Below are 21356 nucleotides of genomic sequence, written 5' to 3'. Positions count from 1 at the left end.
CAGATGATGTTAAAGAATTTATGCTCACCAAGATTGCATTTATTTGATCAGAAATACAGTAAAAAAAAAACAGTAATATTTTGAAATATTATTACAACTGAAAAAAAATATTTTCTGTTTTAATATATTTTAAAATGTAATTTATTTCTGTGAGAAGCTGAATTTTTTGGACATTAACATTTCTTATTAGTATAAAGTTGTACAGTTGTGTGGCATAATATTTTGGTAAAACAAAAAAAAAAAAAAAAACGTTGTTTTTTCAATATTATTATTATTATTGTTGTTGTTATTATTATTCATTAGTTGAAATAGATATTATTCATAGTAGTAGTATTATCCATTATTTTTTTTTTTTTTAAATTATTTTATTTATTTTATTAATTTATTAATTTATTTATTTTTTAACAGTCAAAAAATATTAATTTATAATTTTCTAAACAAAATCTTGCTGACCCACAATTTTGGAATGGTAAATAAAATAAAATGAATTAATAATAAATAAAATTAAATAAAAAATTTGATAGTTGTGTGCCTTTTTGTTTGTTTGTTTGTTTGTTTTTTCCGGAAACTGTGATTTATTTATTTATGTCAATTTATTTTAATTTATTACATTCATTAGTTGAAATAGAAATCTTTTGTAACAGTGTAAAAGTCTTTACTAAAAAAACAAAAACAAAAACAAAACAAACAAACAAACAAAAATATATATATAATTTATTTATTTATTTATTTAAAATAAAATCTTACTGACCCAGAAGTTTTGAATCGTAAATGAAATAAAATAAAATAAAACAAAATAAATTAAATTAAAATAAATAAAATAAAGATGCAAATAGTTGTATGGTGTAATATTTTTGTGGAAACTGATTGTTTGTTTATTTATTTACTTACGTATTAATTTCTATTATTATTATTATTATTATTATTATTATTATTATTATTATTAGTTGAAATGGAAATCTTTTGCAACGGTGTAAATATTCCTTTATAATAAATATATATATATATTTTTTTTAAATGAATGGTAAATTAAATTAAATTAAATTAATTTAAAAACAATATTGAAATCACAGAAAGTTACACTTTTAAACACAGTAAAAAAAAAAAAAATTGACATTACTTACTTATTTATTTCCAGTATTATTATTATTATTAGTCGAAATGGAAACAACATTGTAAAAGTCTTTTGCAACATTGTAAAAGTCTTCACCAAAAAATGTAATTTATAATAAATATAATAAATCTAAAACTAAGTCTTACAGACCCAGAACTTCGAATGTACTTTAACGTCTATTTTTGGCCTTTTTGTCACCATTTATTCATATCACAATAGAACTGCAAAGAATGGCATTGTATCAAAAGCATGATTTGAACCTGAGCCGTCCACGTGAGCACCAAGGCTCAACGTGTTGGAGCATGTGTCATTTTAGTGATCCCAAAATGGCTTCTAAGTACACAATCACCTTCAGAGACCAAAAACGTGGTCATAAAATTGAAGAAGAGCTCAGAGTAAAACCCTGCACGGTGTGTCCGTCAGATTGAAGGTGGCTTGTCCTTGTGGAGAGCTTCATCATTAATCACGGCTGTAACTCTGGGCTTTTATAACGCTGCATTCAACAGCTGTGCCCTTTCACCACGGTCTTCGGGCCCTGAAGTGGCTTTCATTTACTCGCCACAGAAGAGCTCATTGTACCGAGCGCTTTAACCTCCGTGGCCTGAGCGATGCCCATCATGTGCTCTGTTTAGCTGCGTGAGACCTCACCAGCTGTTCTGGCTTTCACAGGCCAGCCGCGATTTTGACGTAGATTGATAGGATTATTCCTAGAGCACTCGAACACGCTATGACCGCCGTGACTCAGTGAGCCACAAGCATTTGCACCGGTGCTAATCAGATGTTCTCCTTGTAGAATTCGTGCCTGGGTTTTGGACAGCGGTTGTTGGATGGGTTTCAGGTTAACTTGTCAGCAGATTATTGGACTTGTTTGTTTGGCGTTCGCATACTTAGTCGAGCATGTGAACAAGCGCATGCATAATCATACGTACAGCCACATTGCTCAACGTAAATGAGGTTGGGAAGCCCCTCAAAGCTAGGCTGTCTTGCTTTTTTATCAGATGAACAGTTTCAACTTTGCATTAAACCTAATGGTGAGTGAATGACATTGATTTATGGCATTGACTGCCGCTGAATATTTGAATAATGTACTTGCCATTTACGACACTCATCTGGAAGACTGATTCAAGTGGACATTGCATTTGAGTTACATTTTAATTAATAATATTTTTATTCAAATTACAAACAGTTATGTGGCATAATGTTGTGGAAACTGTTTTTTTTTTTTTTAAATTATTATTAAATTAATGTATTTATTTTTCAAATAAAATCTTACTGACCCAGAAATTTTGAATGGTAAATAAAATAAAATAGAATAAAATAATAAAACAATAAAATAAAAAAATAATATAAATTAAAATATACTGAAGGCTCATATATATGTTATGTTATGTTGTTATGTTATGTTTATTTTGTTTATTTTTCATTATTATTATTATATTTATTAGTTGAAATGTATATACAGTATTTTGTAACAATGTAAAAGTCTTTATTAAAAATATTAATTTCTAATGAATATAATATATATATATATATATATATATATATATATATGTTTAATTTTAATTATTTTTATTAAAATTGCAAACAGTTATTTATTTATTTATTTTACATTATTATTATTATTATTGTCATTATTATTATTATTATTATTATTATTATTATTATATTTATTAGTTGAAATATACATTTCTTGAAAGTGTAAGTCTTTACTAAAACTATTAACTTATAACAAATATATATATATATAATAAAATCTTACTAACCAAGAACTTTGGAATGGTAAAAAAAACATAAATAAAATAAAATAAAATGAAATGAAATTAAATTAAAAATTTAAAAAGGAATAAAATAAAATAAAATAAAATATTAAATCTTTACAACTTTTCATCTTATTTCGAACTGTAACCTGATTTGCTAAGATAGCAAAGTTTGAAATCATGAGATAAACTCAAATCTTTCTATTTTCTACACTACACAGTTATTGTATGTCATTTGTTTCTAGTTGTATGTCTCCTAAGGCATCTTAGGAGAAACATCTGAGACTTTAATTGAAGTTTAAACTCTAAAACATAACTATGAATTACATTAAGTTTCATAAGCTATAAAACAGCAATAAAATGTGGGCCAATACTAACAGCCTCAAGAGCACTATAGATGTGTCTATAGCCTTAACTTTATTTAACGTGTAGATGCCAGACGGTCTGGTTCTCCTAAGCTCTCTGAAACCACCCTCTAATTTCCCGTAACCATCTCTCCCCTGTTCCCCGTCTGTACGTCTTGCACAGAAGGAAAAGCTCTTCTGTAGTCTCTCATTATGATGCTTGGTTTTCTGCCCACTGTGTGGACCGCAGTGCCCTCATCTGCATAATCCCTCCCTTGGTACTTTTCAATAATACGGGAGCTAATCAGACCCGCAGAGAACCGCGGACCCTGGTGTGGTCCGGCTGGAGCCCTGTTGATATTTTGAAGGGCTGCTGTCTCAGAACTGGATCTGGAATTAGCAGTGCTTTGCTAAAGCTAGCATCACTATTGTTGTTACTCGTACTTGAGGTTAAAGTTTGGAAAAAATTCCAAACACTGATGTGTGTAACTCAGATGATAGTTGTTGGTGATTCTTGTCCATTTTAAATGTAGGTATAAAATTGACTAACTACCTAAATATAAAATAAAATTTGAGTTTTGAGTTTGTATCGACATTTAACAAAATGTTAATATAAATGTTTATGTAACAGTTAAGTGTTTGTTTATATGCAAAGTTTTTCAAACTTTTTTTAAACAACAGGTTTTCTAGGCTTCAGAACGTAAAAAAATAAAATTTCAAAATCTACAATTTAAAATGTCACACATTGTACATTCACATTTTACATTAACTGCAATAGACATTATGTATTTTTTACCTCTATCTTTTATATTCTATATTTTATTCTATATTTTGTATTCTATATTCTTTAGGATTCATAACTTTAAATTCAAAATTCTAAAATTTGAATTGTCAGACATTCAGATTGTACATAAACCGCATATTCTATCCTAAATTCTATTTTTTAGGCTTCATAACTTTAAATAAAAAATGTACATTTAAAATGTCAGAAATTCAAATTGTACTTAAACTGCAAGAGGTACTTTTTTAAAATAATTTTTTATACCTCTGTATTTTAGATTCTATATTTTAGATTCTATCTTATATTCTATCATTTTTAGGCTTCATAGATTCAAATCCAAAATTCTACAATTAAAAATGTCAGATTCAAAATGTGCATAAACTGCCAGAGAGACACTATATTTTTTATACCACTATATTTTATATTGTATTTTATATTCTATATTTAGGCTTCATAATTTCAAATTCAAAATTCTAAAATTTAAAATTAAAATTGTACATAAACTACAAGATAGACACCTATTTTTAATAGAATTTTTATACCTCTACATTTTATATTCTGTATTTATATTTTATATTCAGTATTTTATATCCTACATTTTATAGGCTTCATAACTTCAAAATCAAATTTCCAAAGCTCAAAATGTCAGAAATTCAAATTGTACACAAACTGCGAGAGACGCTATACTTTTATTTTTTTATACCTCTATATTTATATTTTATATTCTCTTATATTCTATATTTTTTAGACTTCATAACTTTAAATTCAAAATTCAAAATTCTAAAGTTCAAAATTTCAGAAATTCAAATACACCATTTTTTTCAAAATATTTTTATGTCTCTATTTTATATTCTATATTTGTGTTACATTTTATATTTTTAGACTTCTTAAAATTCTAGTCCCTAAAATTTCAGTAATTCAATCTATACATAAAACTGCATAGTGGCACCATATTTTAATATTTTTGCACATTTATATTTTTCTAGCTTCTTACAGGAATTGTTTGGTGAAGACTTGTTTTAGAAAATTGTTGTCTGTTTTTTTTTATAGAGGACACAAAACATATTAGAGTATTTTGCACCAGAGAACTGTAGAATTATAGTTTTGAACTGGTTTTACATGGGCATTGTTAGGTTATTGCTGGCACAAGCTGGGTAATATGAATATATTGCTTGATTCAGTATTGGTATTTTCAGCAGAGTGGGTCCATTCTGGATCTATTAATAATCACAAGTAGTATGTTCTTTGCATGTGTGGTTTCAAAGAGAAAGCGTGCTCTTTTCCTCTTTGCTGCAGACCAGCAGCTGTGTCCATCCACACAATCTTTCAACATAATCTTTGGTAATTTGCAGTCTGCTTGCACCGTTCACATATTTCTTTCTGTCTGCACCTATTCATTTGTGTCCAGCTAAGTTCGTTCGTGTGACTTAATTAAACCCCATTCATACGTCAAGCCTTTTAAGCTGAACTAAAAATGAGAAATTGCTATCAAAAAAAGAGGTGTTAAAGTGTACTGATTAACACGGTAACTCATTTTCTTTATAATTCCCTTGCCCTCTCCTGCCTTCAAAAATAATTAACCGACTGATGGCGAACTCAACAAATGGCCTTGATTTTTAAAGCCCTTTAGATGAACGAATCCAATTGTTGTTGTTGTGGTCATGTGGGTTGTCTGGGTCCACTGTTATTGAACTAGTACATCACCTTCTCCTTAAATCAATAAAGCCAGAAAACAAGAAAGCAGGGTGTGTGTCTGAAAACGAGCGGACAGCCGGGGTGCATGGGGTGCATGGGGAACATCCCTCAAATGTGCCCACGTAGACGTGTCAGCTAGCCGCATAAGGTTTGGTTTAATTAGCCATCAGGGGAGGCAGGCCGTTTTGGATTGGTTTGTGTGGATCAGGGCCATTTGAATCTGAGGGAGCACCAGGTTTTTGTTTGTGTGTCCTCCAGGGCATCTGGGCACACCACCTGTTAATGAATCATGAAGTATTCTCTCCAAACCCACCATAAAACCATATTCCATGAGTACAGTTTTAGAGCTAGAACATTCAAGGTTTCCTTGCCTACATTAAATCCCCTTTGGGATATGTCTATGCTTGCAGACCTGGTATTAAAATCTTATTTATTGAGTCATTTGCATCACAAAGAACTTGGGTTTTGAACTGAAAAGCTCATGGTATGGTGTCTATACACAAACAGACAGACTCGATGTAAATGTGTGAGTTCTATGTGTTTGCATGCTTGATGTTCATAAAATGTGTTTTACTTCCTGATCTCATGACAAAAATGTACCTGTGGGAAGACGCGAAATAGGTACCAATAAGTACATATCGCTGCAGTTTCCAACAGACATGAACACTAGAGGCGGTGAAACAGCGAGCACATGTAGTCGTTTTCATACACAGGTATGATTACAGCTTCATATGTTTTGCTTTCCAGACGTAACAAGCCGGCACGGAATTGAACTTAGGATGCAAAATCATTGGGTACGAATACTGTGAAAAACATGACTCGCAATAAAATAGATGAAAGATCAAAAAACAAACTAAAACAGCATGCTTGCGTCACATTCACTTTTGTTCATACTATCAGGTAGGTTTAGGTGTAGTGCAGATGGTACGCTATTTGAAAACGTCACGGAGCATTAGAGTTATAGCGCCACTCAATGGACATTTCAAGTCAGAGCTGTGGTTACATGTACAAAACCAACACCTAATAAAACATGCCATATATACGTTAATCTGTTTTGGGAGAAAACGGACACTCTTTTAGTGCCACTCAGTGGACATTTCACATTGAATATGTCATGAAAAGTACATGGCGGTATGCATTTTGTGTCTTGCGAAAAAGTTCCCACAGCTACTTTTTTGTCATGAGATCAGGCTGGTCTTTTAGCATTGCTAAAAGTGTAAAAATGTTGTATTTTTACTGCTTAAATGCTTCCAACACAAGCTAAGCACAACCTTGACATCCTGTGAACGTACTTAGCCAGGCGTTTGTTGAGAATCATGAGAGTCATGACGAAAACATACCTGCGGGAACCTTTTCGCAAGACGCGAAATATGTACCAATAAGTACATATCACTGCATTTTCCAACAGAAATGAGCACTAGAGGTGGTAAAACAGCAAGCACTTGTAATAGTTTTCGTACACAGTCATGATTACAGCTTCATTTATTTTGCTTTCCGGACGTAACAAGCTTGCTCGGTAGTTCAGCCGGCTTGAAATTGGACATAGGATGTGAAATCCATGGTACGAATCCTGTGAAAAACATGACTCACAATGAAATATATGAAAGATTGAAAAGCAAGCAAAAATGTTTCCGTTACATTTGCTTTTGTTCATACACTGTAAGGAGTTTTTACCAGTTTCAACTTAATAACTTAAGTTTTGCAGCTGCCTTAAAATTTTAAGTCATTTTAACTCATTACAATAAAATTGGTTAAAACTTGTACTTTTAAGTTGATTTAACTTGTGAGTTGAAATGACTTGTACTTTTAAGTTGATTTAACTTAAAATTTTAAGGCAGCTGCTAAAACAAAACCAACATCACTTAAAATGTATGTATATTTATCTGTTCCGGGGGAAAAAAAACACTCTTTTAACACCACTCGGTGGACATTTCACATCGAATATGTCAAGAAACGTACATGGCGTTACGTATTTCATGTCTTGCGAAAAGTTCCTACAGGTACGTTTTCGTCATGAGATCAGGTTGTTCTTTTAACATTGCTAAAAATCTTGTATTTTGACTGCTTGAATGTTTCCAACACAAGCTAGCCAACAGTCTTGTGACGGTCATGACCTTGAGATCCTGTGAACGTACTCAGCGAGGTGTTTGTTGAGAATCTGCCATCTCAGCATATAGCTGGCTAAAAGTGCCATTTCATTAAATGCATCAACAGAAGTGCTAGCTAGTGTGGCCCAAGTCATGAAATAGGCATTTGGATTCAACTGAAAATCATTCAAGCACTCTATTATGACTTTAAAATGTCGAAGCGTTAGCAAGACCTCTAGGGTGAACGAAAGGACAGACAGTGGTCACACTTCCCCGAGCCCTAAGTGCTCTCCAATGACTTGCTTTTGTTTTGCCTGTCTGGCGTTTTATCTCCGTAAATGATGCCAATCTTCATTCACGGCCATGACGGTCCTGACAGGATGCTTCCCAGTCATCTGGCCCATTCTGACCCCCTTTATATTAAACAAGCCCCTTCACCTCCCCTCATCCCAAATTAACCCCCTGTCAGTGCCCAACAATGGAAGTGGGCATGGCTCCAGTCTGATTTATCCCACACTTCGCCATGATGGGGGGCATCTGCCACACCCCCTGCCCAGTCCTCCCTTTCTAAACCAGGCGTAGAGGAGGGCTGTCAGTGCATCTTCCAGAAAAGCGACATGCGCTGATTGGGGAATTAGTTTAGTCAATGACTGTATATAGAGCTAAATAGGGTGTGTGTCAGTGACTTGCAGTCGGGTCGTCATAGTTCTGCCCATGCACTGTGGGGCACACATTGTCAATCCTCAGGCATACACATAGACGTTCACAGCTCTTTAGGCCTGTAAAGAGAAGGAAAACGCCTCGTTTAGGACTTGCGCTCTTGGGATTCTCCAATGGATTAATGGCTAACAATTGATTAACACCTTGGAGTTTCTACATATGGTGTTTTTGGGAAGTTTGGAGTACTTTCTTGACAATATAATGCAGTTCAGAGGTTGCAATTGTCTGCTGAGCCTAGTACTGCTCATCTGTTGGTATCAGGGATACTGGGGTGCTACCATGTTGCCGTTGGCCCAATACTCTTTGCTTGAGGACTCAGAGTCTGTGTTGCTTCCAACAGACACGGGGACTCAGGAGGGGACTAGCAATAGGGCCACAGAGGCCCCCACTGCTGAACACGATGACGACAACTCTCTGGGCTACACAGGTACTGCTTCTTATTTCTTTCCTAAAAATACTACTGCAATAGGGGTTCTCTCAGATAACATCTTTAAATAACGTGTTTGCTTCATTGTGGGTGTCACTTCATCTCTTCCATGAACTTTTGACGTCTTTGTAAGATAAACCCAGGCTTGCCTGGTGATAACATTTAAGTTTTTATGTAGATATGACCTATTTCGGATCCAATCATTGCAGGGTCTCTTATTCCACCTGGATTTCCATGGACTTTGCATAACCTTCACCTTCACCGTGCATCTGTATTGAGCGAGGTTTTCCCATTTATAAACCGTTCATATTCTTTACAAATGTTACTTAAGTCAAGCCGTGGAAATTGGACACCCTTTCTATGTTATTTTCGGGAGATAAGCCTCGAACGTTCTGACGCTTGTGACACAAAGGAGTAGAGTCAGCCAGAACCTCAATTTCCAGATTAAATGCACTCAGATGAGATGAGTCAATCGGTGAGAAAAGATCCCTGACCCTTTTTGCTTAAGTGGAAATAGAGTTCACCTTCTAGGGGCCCTGGGGGCCAGAGCAGAGAATCTCCTGCAGTGTGTGTGTGGTGTTATGTTTGGAGAAAGCTTGCTAACATTCTGACCTTCACTGAAGAAACAAGTCGATAAGTGAAAAGGCGGCTTCGGCTACGTGGGTGATCCAGTGGAAGATGAGAATAGCTGGTATAGAGCTTAGAGAATGACACTACAGCCTCAAGAGAGCACTCTCAGTCTTTCGCCATGTCACAAGGACAGAGATATAGTACAGATACTTATTGCCTGCCTGACTGTGGTATAAAAAGATACAGTTTTGTTGTGGACATTTTTAATCTTTTAGTTCTTCCACTGACATTGGAAATGTTGATTGCAAATGTAACTTGTTCAATACTGGACTAATAATAGTTTAAAATAGTTTATCTGCTATACATTTATGCAATGTATCCACATCTTTATTTCCTGTATATCAAAGTACCCCTTCTCTTGCTTTGCCTTTTTTTTTTTTTTAAATCAATTGTGCATCACGTTTCTGTGTATGTAGAATGTTCCAGACAAGTCACTTAGGATGTTCCATTTCAGTTAGTATGTTGCCATAGAAAGTTGGCTATGTAAGTAGTAGGGCTGGGTGATATGACCTAAAATCAAAACCTCAATTAATTGAAAATTTTACCTCGATTACGATTAATGAACAATTATTTTTGAGTCATGATCGCTGTTGCATGTGATCTTCCTCTCAGTGATCTTGTTCTGTCATTTACATTAGGTTCTTAATGGCCATTCGCACAGAACATGTCCTTGCGTCTAAAAAGCGAGACGCGCCGCTCAGGAATCGTTTAAAAAAAGCATTGCCATCAAATACAAAAGTTGTCATGCCAACCTGCTACTGTAAACAAAAACTCGCACTGCTTGCCCCGCCTCCGTAGTCTTCTGATTGGTCAACTGTTTTGGAACTGACATTAAGCGGCAATGCGTGTAAAAGTTTAAATCCTGTTAACTTGACATTGCGCATTAAAGGCGCCACTCACGTGTGATACGCTACAAAAGTTGCAAGCACAGGTTATGTGCATCCATATGACTACATACGGGATAGTATGTTTTTGATAAGAGATTATTAACAGGATTTAAAAACGAAATAATCGGCATGGGAAAATAGGGGTGTCAAGATAAATCGATATCTGGAATCGATTCTGAGCTTAGTTTTTAAAGGCAGATGGTGCTCTAGGCTAGTTTTTAACCTCATGAAGAAGAGCGCTTGCGTGTTCAACGTAATTTAATTGGTTATATACTTGCACCTCAGCTTCTATGCTTTTATGATGTGAGATTCATGTAAACACAGCAACTGTGAACAGTCTTGCAATTCACTTCAACCTTTTCGAACTTTATAATTGATTTTTTTAGAGTACGGCTGTTTCTAAAGCACGAAGTGCCATCTGCTGGTAAAAACTAAGTTCAGAATCAATTCAAGAGAGAATCACAATGCATTCAGAAAATTGCGAAATCAATCCATGAATTGATTTATCGCGACACCCCTATGGGAAAATTATTATGGTTAGAGGAATTACGGTTTCGATTACTTTTTGATTAATCGTCCAGTCCTAGTAAGTAGAATGCAACAAGGCAGTTGAATAGGGTTTCCAGCAGAGCTGTAGTTTTGTAGACTACTTTTGTGCAATGAATGGCCATTTAGGTCAGTCTCAACAGCCCTTAGCCTCAAAAATGAGCATTAAAGATGCATCACATTGGGTTTGTTTTGAATAACTGTTTTTGAAGGCAAACAGATCTCTTGTGAGAGCTCTGACAGGCTATTTTTTCAAACTTTTTGGAACAGAGATTGTAGTGAAGTAGGAAAATTGAAGGTCAACATTGCAAACGTTTGTCCGGACATCTTTGGCATTTCAAATGCATGCCATGAAAGCTTTCTGCACACTTATCGAAGATTGAATCTTTGAAATAGAATGAAAAGCTATGTTTGGGGTGGTATGATAAAGAATTTCATCCATTTGTGATATGTAGTCTTCATGCATCTTGCGTAAAACTTGTCTGTGGTGGTTCCATATGCACCAGGTTGTCTGGACGTGACAGTCTGAGACTGAATTAGTCGCGTCTCCTGTGTATCCTCATTACAGGGTCCTGCTCAGACCTAGAGCCCTGACCTTGAAGGCCCCACAATCATTAGTATCACCGCCTTCCTAATGCCTTGTATTATTAGGGCCGTGGTTTCTGCCTCGGGACGTGCAAATGCAAATCTCCCACGCGTTCAGGGTTAAATTTTTCCACCCCTTGTGGAACACAAGCACTCTTACAATGAAGCTTATCCACAAAGCATATTCCCCACAAAGCGTTCACTTCTCCCCAGGGTGGAAAACATGGCAAATGCTGGTCCTTCCTTTAGGTCCAATCCCACTTGAGATGTAATTACCTCCACCGCAGTCAACCAGAGGGTTTTCTCCACAAGAGGAGAGGATGTGGGCACTTCTTGTATTCGATTTTCCTCATCCAATCTCTTTTCATCACAAATCCTGGAGCTTAACTCGCCCCATGTCCTAGGAAATAGGGCCATCAGGCTAAACTCTCAATGCCGAACCAGGCTAATTCTGTCAAGAGTGACTCGAGTGCTGTGGAGAATGAAAGGAGAGGACTAGTTGGAGATAAGAAGCTGGTGGTGCTGAGGTTCTCATTATTCTGCAACACGTCTGTTTGGCATGGGATAAAGAATTTAAATTTGTTTATTATTGCAGCAGAGATTAGTATGGGTGAGGGAATACAAAATGCTCTCGTCGTTGCCAAGTGCTAGCTAAGCGGCATTTGGTACACAAAATTAAGTGGCTTTCAAAATTCCAAAGAGTAGTCGTTTTTAAGCTTGAGTCGTAATGCACTTTCCTGAAGGAAGAAAGAGGAGAGGAAAAAAAGAAAGTTCAACGCCCCCCTTTCTATGTTGAGTCTGGAGGTCCATATGGTCCCCTCATGACTGTCAAATGAGTTTGCACCTGATTGGCAGATTTTAAAAAACTCCCGCTGGTTCCAAACCAGCATATTCAGAAATGCTGACATTTCTAGCTTAGAAAAAATTCTGATGCGCATCCCACTAGCCATTCAGTAGCAATGCTATATTTAAAATGCAATTTCCACAGAAATGACAACCCCCATCAGTTTATTTGAATATGGCAGAAAATCACCAAAAAATCCTTCAATATCTCAACAACAGTACTTTAAAACTCTCCAAAACTTTCCAAACAAGGGGGTGGCAAGAACTTTCAGCAGTGCCAGTTGCCACAGGCAAAGTTATGAAAGTGCATCCAAACAATTGCACATTTTACATTCACACTGTATTTCTCCCACATGCGGTTTTGCCATGGAGGAGTGAATGTGTTCAGTCATCACAGGCCGGACTCTCTGCTCGCTGGGGCATGAGAGTACGCAGAGGGTGAAAGTTCTCGCAGAGTGTCATAAATCTGCATGGCACCTGCTCCCCCGCACTCCTTCGGCACGTGTTGTGAGGTCAGTGGCACCGCATAAGCTGTACATCATATTTATAGTGCTCATCGCTGCAACCTGCGTGTTTTGGCAGCTGACGGAAGCAGGGAGACAGAAAGAACCCTTGCGGTGTTTCTGTCGGAGGAAGGACGTGCTTTTAAAAGCAGAGGACGTGAGAGAGGGAATGTAAGAAGTTGAACATTGGTGCATGTGGGAAGGAGAGTGGGGTGAAAAGTAACTTTTTTGGCCAGTACTGCAGAGATCCGTCTCACATGTGAGTTCCAGGTGTTAGGCCATGTCAAACATGTTGTAAATCCAGCCGTTTGTGGTGCAAACAAATCCACTTGAGAGAAATATATGAATTTACACATGCAGTAGCAGATGTTTTTGTACGCCAGTGTGATTTGGAAAGTAAATGCTGAAGAATATGTCAATTTCTCTGTAAATCAGAAGGAAGCACTTGTGTGCAATCCTAAATAAATCAAATCAAATTGAAGTGCAGGATTTTCAATATTTTTGCATCTCCGGTTGGGTCGTTCTAACCAGTCAAAAGCCATACTAGCTTCACTCTGTTAGAATAAATATTTTAGACTTCATTTGAGACTCAATTTTCTAGTGATGAATTAAATGCGGCATCTTGGTTTCTTGGGTTTTTGCAAGCTGGAAAACATATGGAGGTAACTGTCGGGCTTCGCACCTTTGCAAAGGCAAGCCAAAGTTTAGACGCGTAACTCTTGCGCGTTGGCATCTGATGACATTCTCCCAAAGATTGGCAGTTAAGGGAAAGTTCACTTCCAGAATATAAAATTCATGATAATTTACTCACCCCCATGTCATCCAAGATGTTCATGTTTTTTTGTCTTCACTCTCAAAGAATTAAGGTTTTTGAGGAAAACCATGTTTTTATTGTTTTAAAAAAACTGCTAGATAAGACCCTTATTCTTTGGCTGGGTTTGTGTAGGGCCTTTTGAAGCTACATTAAAACTGCAGTTTTGGGCAAACCATTGAAGTCTGCTATGTGTAGAAAAATCTTGGAATGTTTTCCTCAAAAACCTTAATTTCTTTTTGACTGAAGGGGACAGGGGAAGATATGGATGAGCAAATTATCAGGAATTTTTTATTCTGGAAGTGAACTTATGGGTCATTCTATAATTGTGGGTATATCTTAAGTCTGTGAAGTATATAAAGCCCCACTGCTTAATATTCTAGTACACAATTATATTTTTCCCAATGTTGAAAAAGCCATATCTTTTGTTCAAAAATGATGTTCATATCACATACATGCTGTTCGATTTTTGTAAAGTTGCTCATTCTACACTGCATTTAAGCATGAAAATTACCTCAAATATAAATGAATTTCACAGTTTTGCCTTCAGTTAGATTAAGTTATCAAGGCATTTGAGTGTGCGCTTCAAATATAAGTGTTTATTGTGATATAACTTATTTTATTGTGTCTGAAAAAACCATTGTCAACTAAGTTACCCACTAGAAAACCCCCCTCAGAAAGGAATGGTTTGACCCATTCTTGCATAGTTTGCACAGTATGATGATATTTCCTCTAGAACAGGGGTGCCCAACCCTGTTCCTGGAGATCGACTTTCCTGCAGAGTTTAGTTCCAACCCTAATCAAACACACCTGTCTGTAATTATCAAGTGCTCCTTGAGATCCTAATTAGCTGGTTCAGGTGTGTTTGGTCAGGGTTAAAGCTGAACTCTGCAGGAAAGTCGATCTCCAGGACCAGGGTTGAGCACCCCTGCTCTAGAAGCAAATGGATGAAACACTAGAAGTTATGTTCTCTGTCTTTCCCCTAATATTGGTTAAACTAGCAAACCTATGTCAAGAGTGGATTCATTGACTGTCAACTATGTTACACAAGTATTATTGCTGTAAATTTTAGACAATTAAACTAAAAACATGCTTTATGAAAATATATTTCTAAACATACCATATGCTCAGTAGTTCTAGGCTTCCATGTTGAGTATAGGCCATAAACACTAAATATGTTAACTAAGTTACCTGTCAACTGTGTTACCCAGTAAAGGTAACATGGTGGACAGTAGCAAACATTTTATGCACATATTCCAACGGATCATCTTTATTTATATAGCACTTCATGCAATATAGATTGTTTCAAAGCAGCTTTTTTCTTCACATTATCAAATTCTAAATTTCAAATCCTAATTATAGAATGTCCCTTATCCTTCAATTCCACTTTTTTGTTGGTGCTGCAAGACCCTGTGTTTGTATCAAGGGTACAATCAGCAAAAGTGCCACTTGTTCTTCCTGCACAGTCATGTTTTAATCATTACTCAGGATACATAATCTTTGATTGAAGAATATCCAGTTGTCCTTGCTGCATTGTAGTATAAAGTTCCCCAGGTTTGTTCCCGCTCCTGCTCTGCGGGGCTGCGTTAATAATTCAGCAGGACTGCTGGTGAGGGTCTTGTCCAACAGCTTGCGAGGCACCGATTGGTCGAATCCCCCGTTGTGAAGGTGGGGAGGGCACATGGAAGCCAAAGACAAAGGCACTACTTGGCTCGATTTCTCTTAGACAGCTTCTCCTTTCATTTAAGCCTCTCTAGCCAGTAAACCAATTAAGCCAATTAAGCATGAAAACACAATGCATCTTGTTCTTGCCAGTTTGCATAAAGGATACGGAGAGAGCAGGGGGACGTGCTTCTTTTTGATGAGGCTAGTTAGAGATTGGGACAAGCTGAAAAGTCCCATAGTCATCCCGAAACACCATTGTTTCTTTGTTAATGTATCTGGATCCTGTCGGCCTGTTACTTCTTGTGCACTCGTGCATGGCATTGTGCAAATTAGATGTCGTAGAGGTAGGCTCAGTGTCAGGATATGTGAAACCACATAACTAGTCTGGTTGTTTTAGCAATGCACAGGTGAGACAGATTTTAATTGCGATCTTCACCATTCTCAATCTCGATCAGATGCTAGTCTCAGTCTCTTGAAAAGATACTGGGTGCTAAAGGGGATTCAGCCCACGCAGGCAAGCGGAAACGCAACAGCCTGTTTACCCGCTAGCCAAGCTTTTGTGTCTCCCAATTGCGGCGCAATGCAAAGCTCTCGCGTTCTTTTGCACTTCCCTCATTTTGCTGTCTCTCTTTTTTTTTGTAATGTTAGTTGTGGCAGGGTTCTGCATGGAGGGCCTCTCTGAATGGCAAAACAGAAACAGATTTGTTCAGCTGAACAGATTTGTTCAGCTTGCCCCCCAACCCATCCACCCCCACGTCTGAAAGCACAACACAAGGTTTGTAATGAATGAAGAGAATGTCCTTTTTATGCTGTTTTCGTGCTATTCTAGTCTTTCATTCTTTGTGCGTTTTCCTGTCGGATGTATTTTTGCATTATATTGAAATGTTTGTAGCTCTGTTGTACCTCACCTTTTCTCAGCATTTATCAAAAGCATGTTTTCCGGTTGATGTTTTAATGTGAATCTGCGGTTGAACCGTATCCTGGTTGCAACCCAGATGGCCCTCCGCGAGACATTCTTTCCCAGTGACAACACTTGCGCTGAAGATGTCCTGAGAGATCGCCTGAACCTAGCTTGGTTGTTCCTTAGCCAGGCTGACAAGTCACGGAAGTTTTCTGCTTGGAGGAATCTCTGGGAATGACAGGGTAGCACTTAGCGCCCCACAGTCTTTCCCAGCCGGTGTGGCCTTGTGTCAGAGGTCTAAGGGCAGAAGCTCAGCGACGTCCTCACAGGATTCACTCCTCATCTGAGGTCCGAACTGATTTGTCAGTACCTGAATGGAGCTGCTCAGATAGGCAGCTGTGATCTGCATTCCTGTACTTCACTCAGATGATTTATTTGCTGTCTTTCATTATAGCTGAGTTAACACGTGACACTGCAGATGATTTGTATCTTCCTGCCGACTTTTTTTGATCATCGCTGAGATGATCTTTTTTCCCTTTGTCCCGTTTTTTAAAAAACGACGACTGCAGGAGTTTTATGGGATTAGGAAAAACATTTTCTCTAAAGATGTCAATTACATTCATCTTACAGTGGTTTAGAATTGAAAATCTTTTAAGAATCGATACTCATTTTATAATGTGTCACTATAAAAGGCAGGAAACTCAGTTCGGTCTTTTGAACATCTTATCTGTTTTCATCACTTGGAGTGAAAAGGAAGCATTAGCATAGTATATTAAATTTTAAATGAAGTCTGTAACTTCGGTAAATAAACATGATTTTGTTCTCAGGGACAACGTATGAAAACTTTTTGTCAGAAGTGGAATATGGGAGCACTAACAGCCAACAAACAGTTTAGGGTCTTCCTCACACATGCATTGGGACATGCATTGATCTAATTAAATACGTAACTCAAATACTTATTTTTAGCACTGTGCAGTATGCTGGTTCAAACGAATACACTTGTCACTAATGGTTGGAGAACTTTTAGAACTGTAACACACAACTAATTCATGCAAGTATTTTATGTTGCTTTTGAAGGGCAGTACTAAATGGAAAAAATATATTTCAACAAAATAAGAAAAATTTGGACATCTTCATTCTGTTCAAAAGTTTTCACTCCCGGCTTTTAATGCATTGTGTTTCCTTCTGGAGCATCAGTGGATATGTAAACCTTTTTTAATAGTTGTGTTTGAGTCCCTCAATTGTCCTCAGTGTGAAAAGATGGATCTTAAAATCATTGTCACTGCTGGAGGGTTTAAATATGCAACAGATGCTGGAAAACTGAAGAATTTTTCTGAAGAACAGTGCTCAGTTTAACTGTTCAGAACAAACATGGGACTCATGAACAACCATCACAAAACAAAAAAACTACTGTAGATCATCCAGGTAGCCACGCACAGCATTGAAGGGGGGTAATTTAAATATTTCAGCAGTTTTTATATATGTAAACCTCTTTTATGCAAAATATCTTACTAAGGACAGTACTAAATAAAAAAAACAAAACATGTATTTATATGATCTCTCTTATTTTGTTAAAATTATTCACATTTTCTCAGATTCTGCAAGGGGTTCCCAAACTTTGGCATACCACTGTAAATACTAAATTGAGGCGGGGGTTATATAAATACATCTGAGGGGTACTGACTGTCTTCAGCAAAGTTTAGATGGTATTTTCTTTAATATTACCTCCATAGAATGCATTTTAATGTAGTATTTAAAGTCCCTATGAAATCAAAATTGAAGTCTTTTGGCTTTTAGTATGAATATGTTAGCCTTAAGTTTATCTATAAGCTAGTGTTACAAAACAGTGACGAAATTCATACACTCTCTAACCTCCACCAATATGAATCAGCGATTTTGATGACATCACCCTGCACTTCAGCTTCTCATCAAACTTTGTCCAATCAAACACACTCTAGAATCTGGAAAGTCCCGCCCACTACACTATAACTTGTTCACAGAATTAGTATGTTCTTTGCAGTGAATGGCACGTAGTGCACTATATAGGGGATAGGGAACGATTCTGACAGTGTAAATATCCTTTCAATTGGGGCAAATGAAATCTGGTTTCACACTGTGTCACGTGGACCACTGCAGCACGCGTACAGTCTGCTCGGGTCCAGAGACACAATAGCGCAGCGTAGACTACAAAACGTATCGGACCCATTTGAATTCGAAACAGAATGCTATATTTTATAGCGATGTGGATGAGATTGTGGCTACCATATGCTGTCAAATGCAGCTTTACTTGGCTCAACAGCTCTGGCCCAGCTGTGATATAAACTAAACGCTACTGGCTATTTTTAAAAAAAGGGGGCGGGGCTGCTTGATATGTTCCGCCCTGTCTTCCTGTTTCAATTGATATTACATCAACACATGGAATAGTGACCTTTAAAAGCACATCACTGCTTTGTTTACAGTAGTAACTATGGAAACGCTATATTCCTGCTGTTTTATAAGCGCCATCTGCTGTCAGAGAGTGAATTTGCGTCTCATTCAGCAAGTTAGCTGTTTTTGTTTCATGCAGTTATGTTTTATGTATTATTTCACAAAGCTAAGGTCAGACCATTCTGGTTTTGGTTCAAATTTGGAAATTATACACTCTAATTTACATCAAAAACTGCTACATGTAACTGCATTCTGATGCTATATCATAAACCGTGAAATCACTAAAAGATACAGATTTTTAATCAAACCAGTAGCCAAGCACTACTTATTTTTAAAACATTTTATCTGGTTATTTCAGTGTTAACAAACAAATCTGCAAAACTCCCCTCAAATCTCGCCCAAGCTTTCCTTGAATGAATGAAATCCCAAGATGCACTGCTCCCCCAGTCTAGATAAAAATGTGACATTTTCCTCTTTCATGTTTGGAAGGCGAGCTTTTCTTCTCTCTATGGGGAGTATTGTTCTTGGAGAATGTTTTTGTTTTAGCCTGTGCTGTTTTGTTAGGTGATGCTGCTTGAAAAGGAGGCGTAAAATAGTCTTAGTCAGGGGGAAAAGGAATGTGTTTCTGTCTCGCTCGCTGCGTGTGTCAAACCCTCGCCCCCATACCGACACAGCCCAGGGTTGATGAGGGGGGTCCATCCACGTTGAAAGAGACGCCCCAGCATGGAGTCCCGAAAGGGACCCCTTTTTCTCTTACCCACACAGAGACATCACAAGAATAGAGAGAACATCCACCAAATCTTGCTTTGAATATCAAACAGAGCAAACAGGATAAAGGTTATTATGTGTAAGATATTGAAATACGAAAAAGGGGAGTGTCCCTCGCTGACCATATTATCTATAGTGTCTCTGTTTGCACTTGGCTCATTAAAAAAAGTTCCAAAGTGTGGCGAGATAAGAAATAAAGCTTCTAGATTTAAAACTGGCCTTTTAAAACGTAACTGGAGTTCTAATACATAATGGATTGTTTTTATGAACAACTTTTGGATCCCAGAAGATCATCTGATGAAGGAAAGTTGGGGCGTTAAATTAGCCTAAATATTCATTTAGCAGAATCATTTGGCAAACTTGAAGGTAATCTAATACATTCAGAAAGCGTCCAACATGGAGCCCATCGCTCTGGTCGTTTCCGTTTTGGCGATGTTCGTTATGATGGGCGTCCAACATGGAGGAACTCCAGGAGTCCCTCGCCATGCAAGCCTCAGGAACCCATCAAACCATTGGTGTAAGCGTCTACGAGGAAGCTCGCTAGGAGTCCATCATGGCCCCACGACACCTCGTCATCACAACAGCAAGGCGCATAAATGCTACCAGGTCTTCCAGAGTAAGTTCACAATAAATGCATGTGTCTGACACGAGGGTTAAATTAGCAGTGAATTATGCCTGGAGTTTTATGTTTGTACACTGATTCAAAATCGCTGTACAAGCTGTTTCAGCCTGCTGAGAAATGTTGAGTTCTTTTGATGAGGGTTTAGCGCGCAAATGAACAATATGTTAAATCAATGAGCTTGGGATTTTTTTGGTTTTTGAGGGTTTTGGAAACACTACACAGGAGGTTTGATGTAGAAGAACATGAGGATTGTAGTTTGGCCGTCCTTTGGTGTTCTTAGAGGACAGGTGAAGGATACGTGGCTCAGATGTTGGACGCACTCTTCTGTCTCCTCAAAATAGAATTGCCATAGACACTAGTACTGTATATCAGACTGTTTGATGCAACTCTGGACTGGTGAAGGCCAGGAACTTTGATGGGATGCAAGACAAATCTCACAGGAAGCTTGATGTGAATGGACTGGTTTTGCATAGTGTTTTTAAGGCTAATGTGAGGTTTTTATTTGACGTACTACCAGTGGAAAGATTAGACACAATGGACTGAATTCGTTTCAGATGTTCATATGTTAATAACGTTGTTTGTGAAGTTAAAAACCTTTGAATCTAAAGACTTTTCAAAATGCATTTTTAAATGAATGACTTGGAATAGTGAGTGTAGCTGTGGTGAAAAGTAGTTTTGATAATTATTTAAAAAATTTGAAAAAACAGTCAGGGTTAAAATATTAAGATTTTATGGTATCTAGCAGGAATTAGTCATGGTACTGTCTGCTTTTTACTTTCCTCAGTATTAAAAAGGCAAAAGTTCTGTGGCAGTTCCAGAATTTTAGCCTTACTAAAGCATTTACTGATGTGGCTTAGAGTAAAACTTCTTGCTTTGCAGGAAGTTGTGGTAAAAACAGCTTTTGTTGAACTTAAGAGGGTCAGTGAGGGAAACGGGGCTGTAGAAACACATATGCAAATGTTCATTATTAATTATTATCATTAACTTTTAGATCTGAGGTATACAATTGTTAAGTTCTAAAAGTACGTCTTGTTTCTGTATAGTTCTAAATTCTAAATATCTTTTTGAAATTGTCTGCAATGTAATAGAAACCAGCAGAGGGCGGTGTTGGGTTACATATAGCGCGCCTGTCAGCTGAATATGGAAAATTGCGTATCTCTTTACAGCCACTTCTTAGAAAGATCTTTTCTTCAGTAGAACAGAAAATTTATGAAGCATAGCCCTAATAGAGGCATATGAGTTC

The 21356-nt window shown here is 37.1% G+C and overlaps 1 protein-coding gene across 2 annotated transcripts in view; it reads left to right on the top strand.

Moving 5' to 3' along the window:
• robo1 (roundabout, axon guidance receptor, homolog 1 (Drosophila)) overlaps window positions 1–21356 on the top strand; it is a 343575-nt gene that overhangs the window by 109559 nt on the left and 212660 nt on the right. For both annotated transcript variants that reach the window (XM_051128853.1, XM_051128852.1), the window contains exon 3: window positions 8839–8925. In XM_051128853.1, the coding sequence (XP_050984810.1) occupies window positions 8839–8925 (87 nt within the window). The remainder of the gene's footprint in view (window positions 1–8838; window positions 8926–21356) is intronic.

The sequence above is a fragment of the Labeo rohita genome, chromosome 15, assembly GCF_022985175.1.
Source record: "Labeo rohita strain BAU-BD-2019 chromosome 15, IGBB_LRoh.1.0, whole genome shotgun sequence".
In the NCBI taxonomy this organism is placed as follows: domain Eukaryota; kingdom Metazoa; phylum Chordata; class Actinopteri; order Cypriniformes; family Cyprinidae; genus Labeo; species Labeo rohita.
Note: the sequence above shows the minus strand (reverse complement) of the source record. Positions and strands in the feature narration are given on the sequence as shown.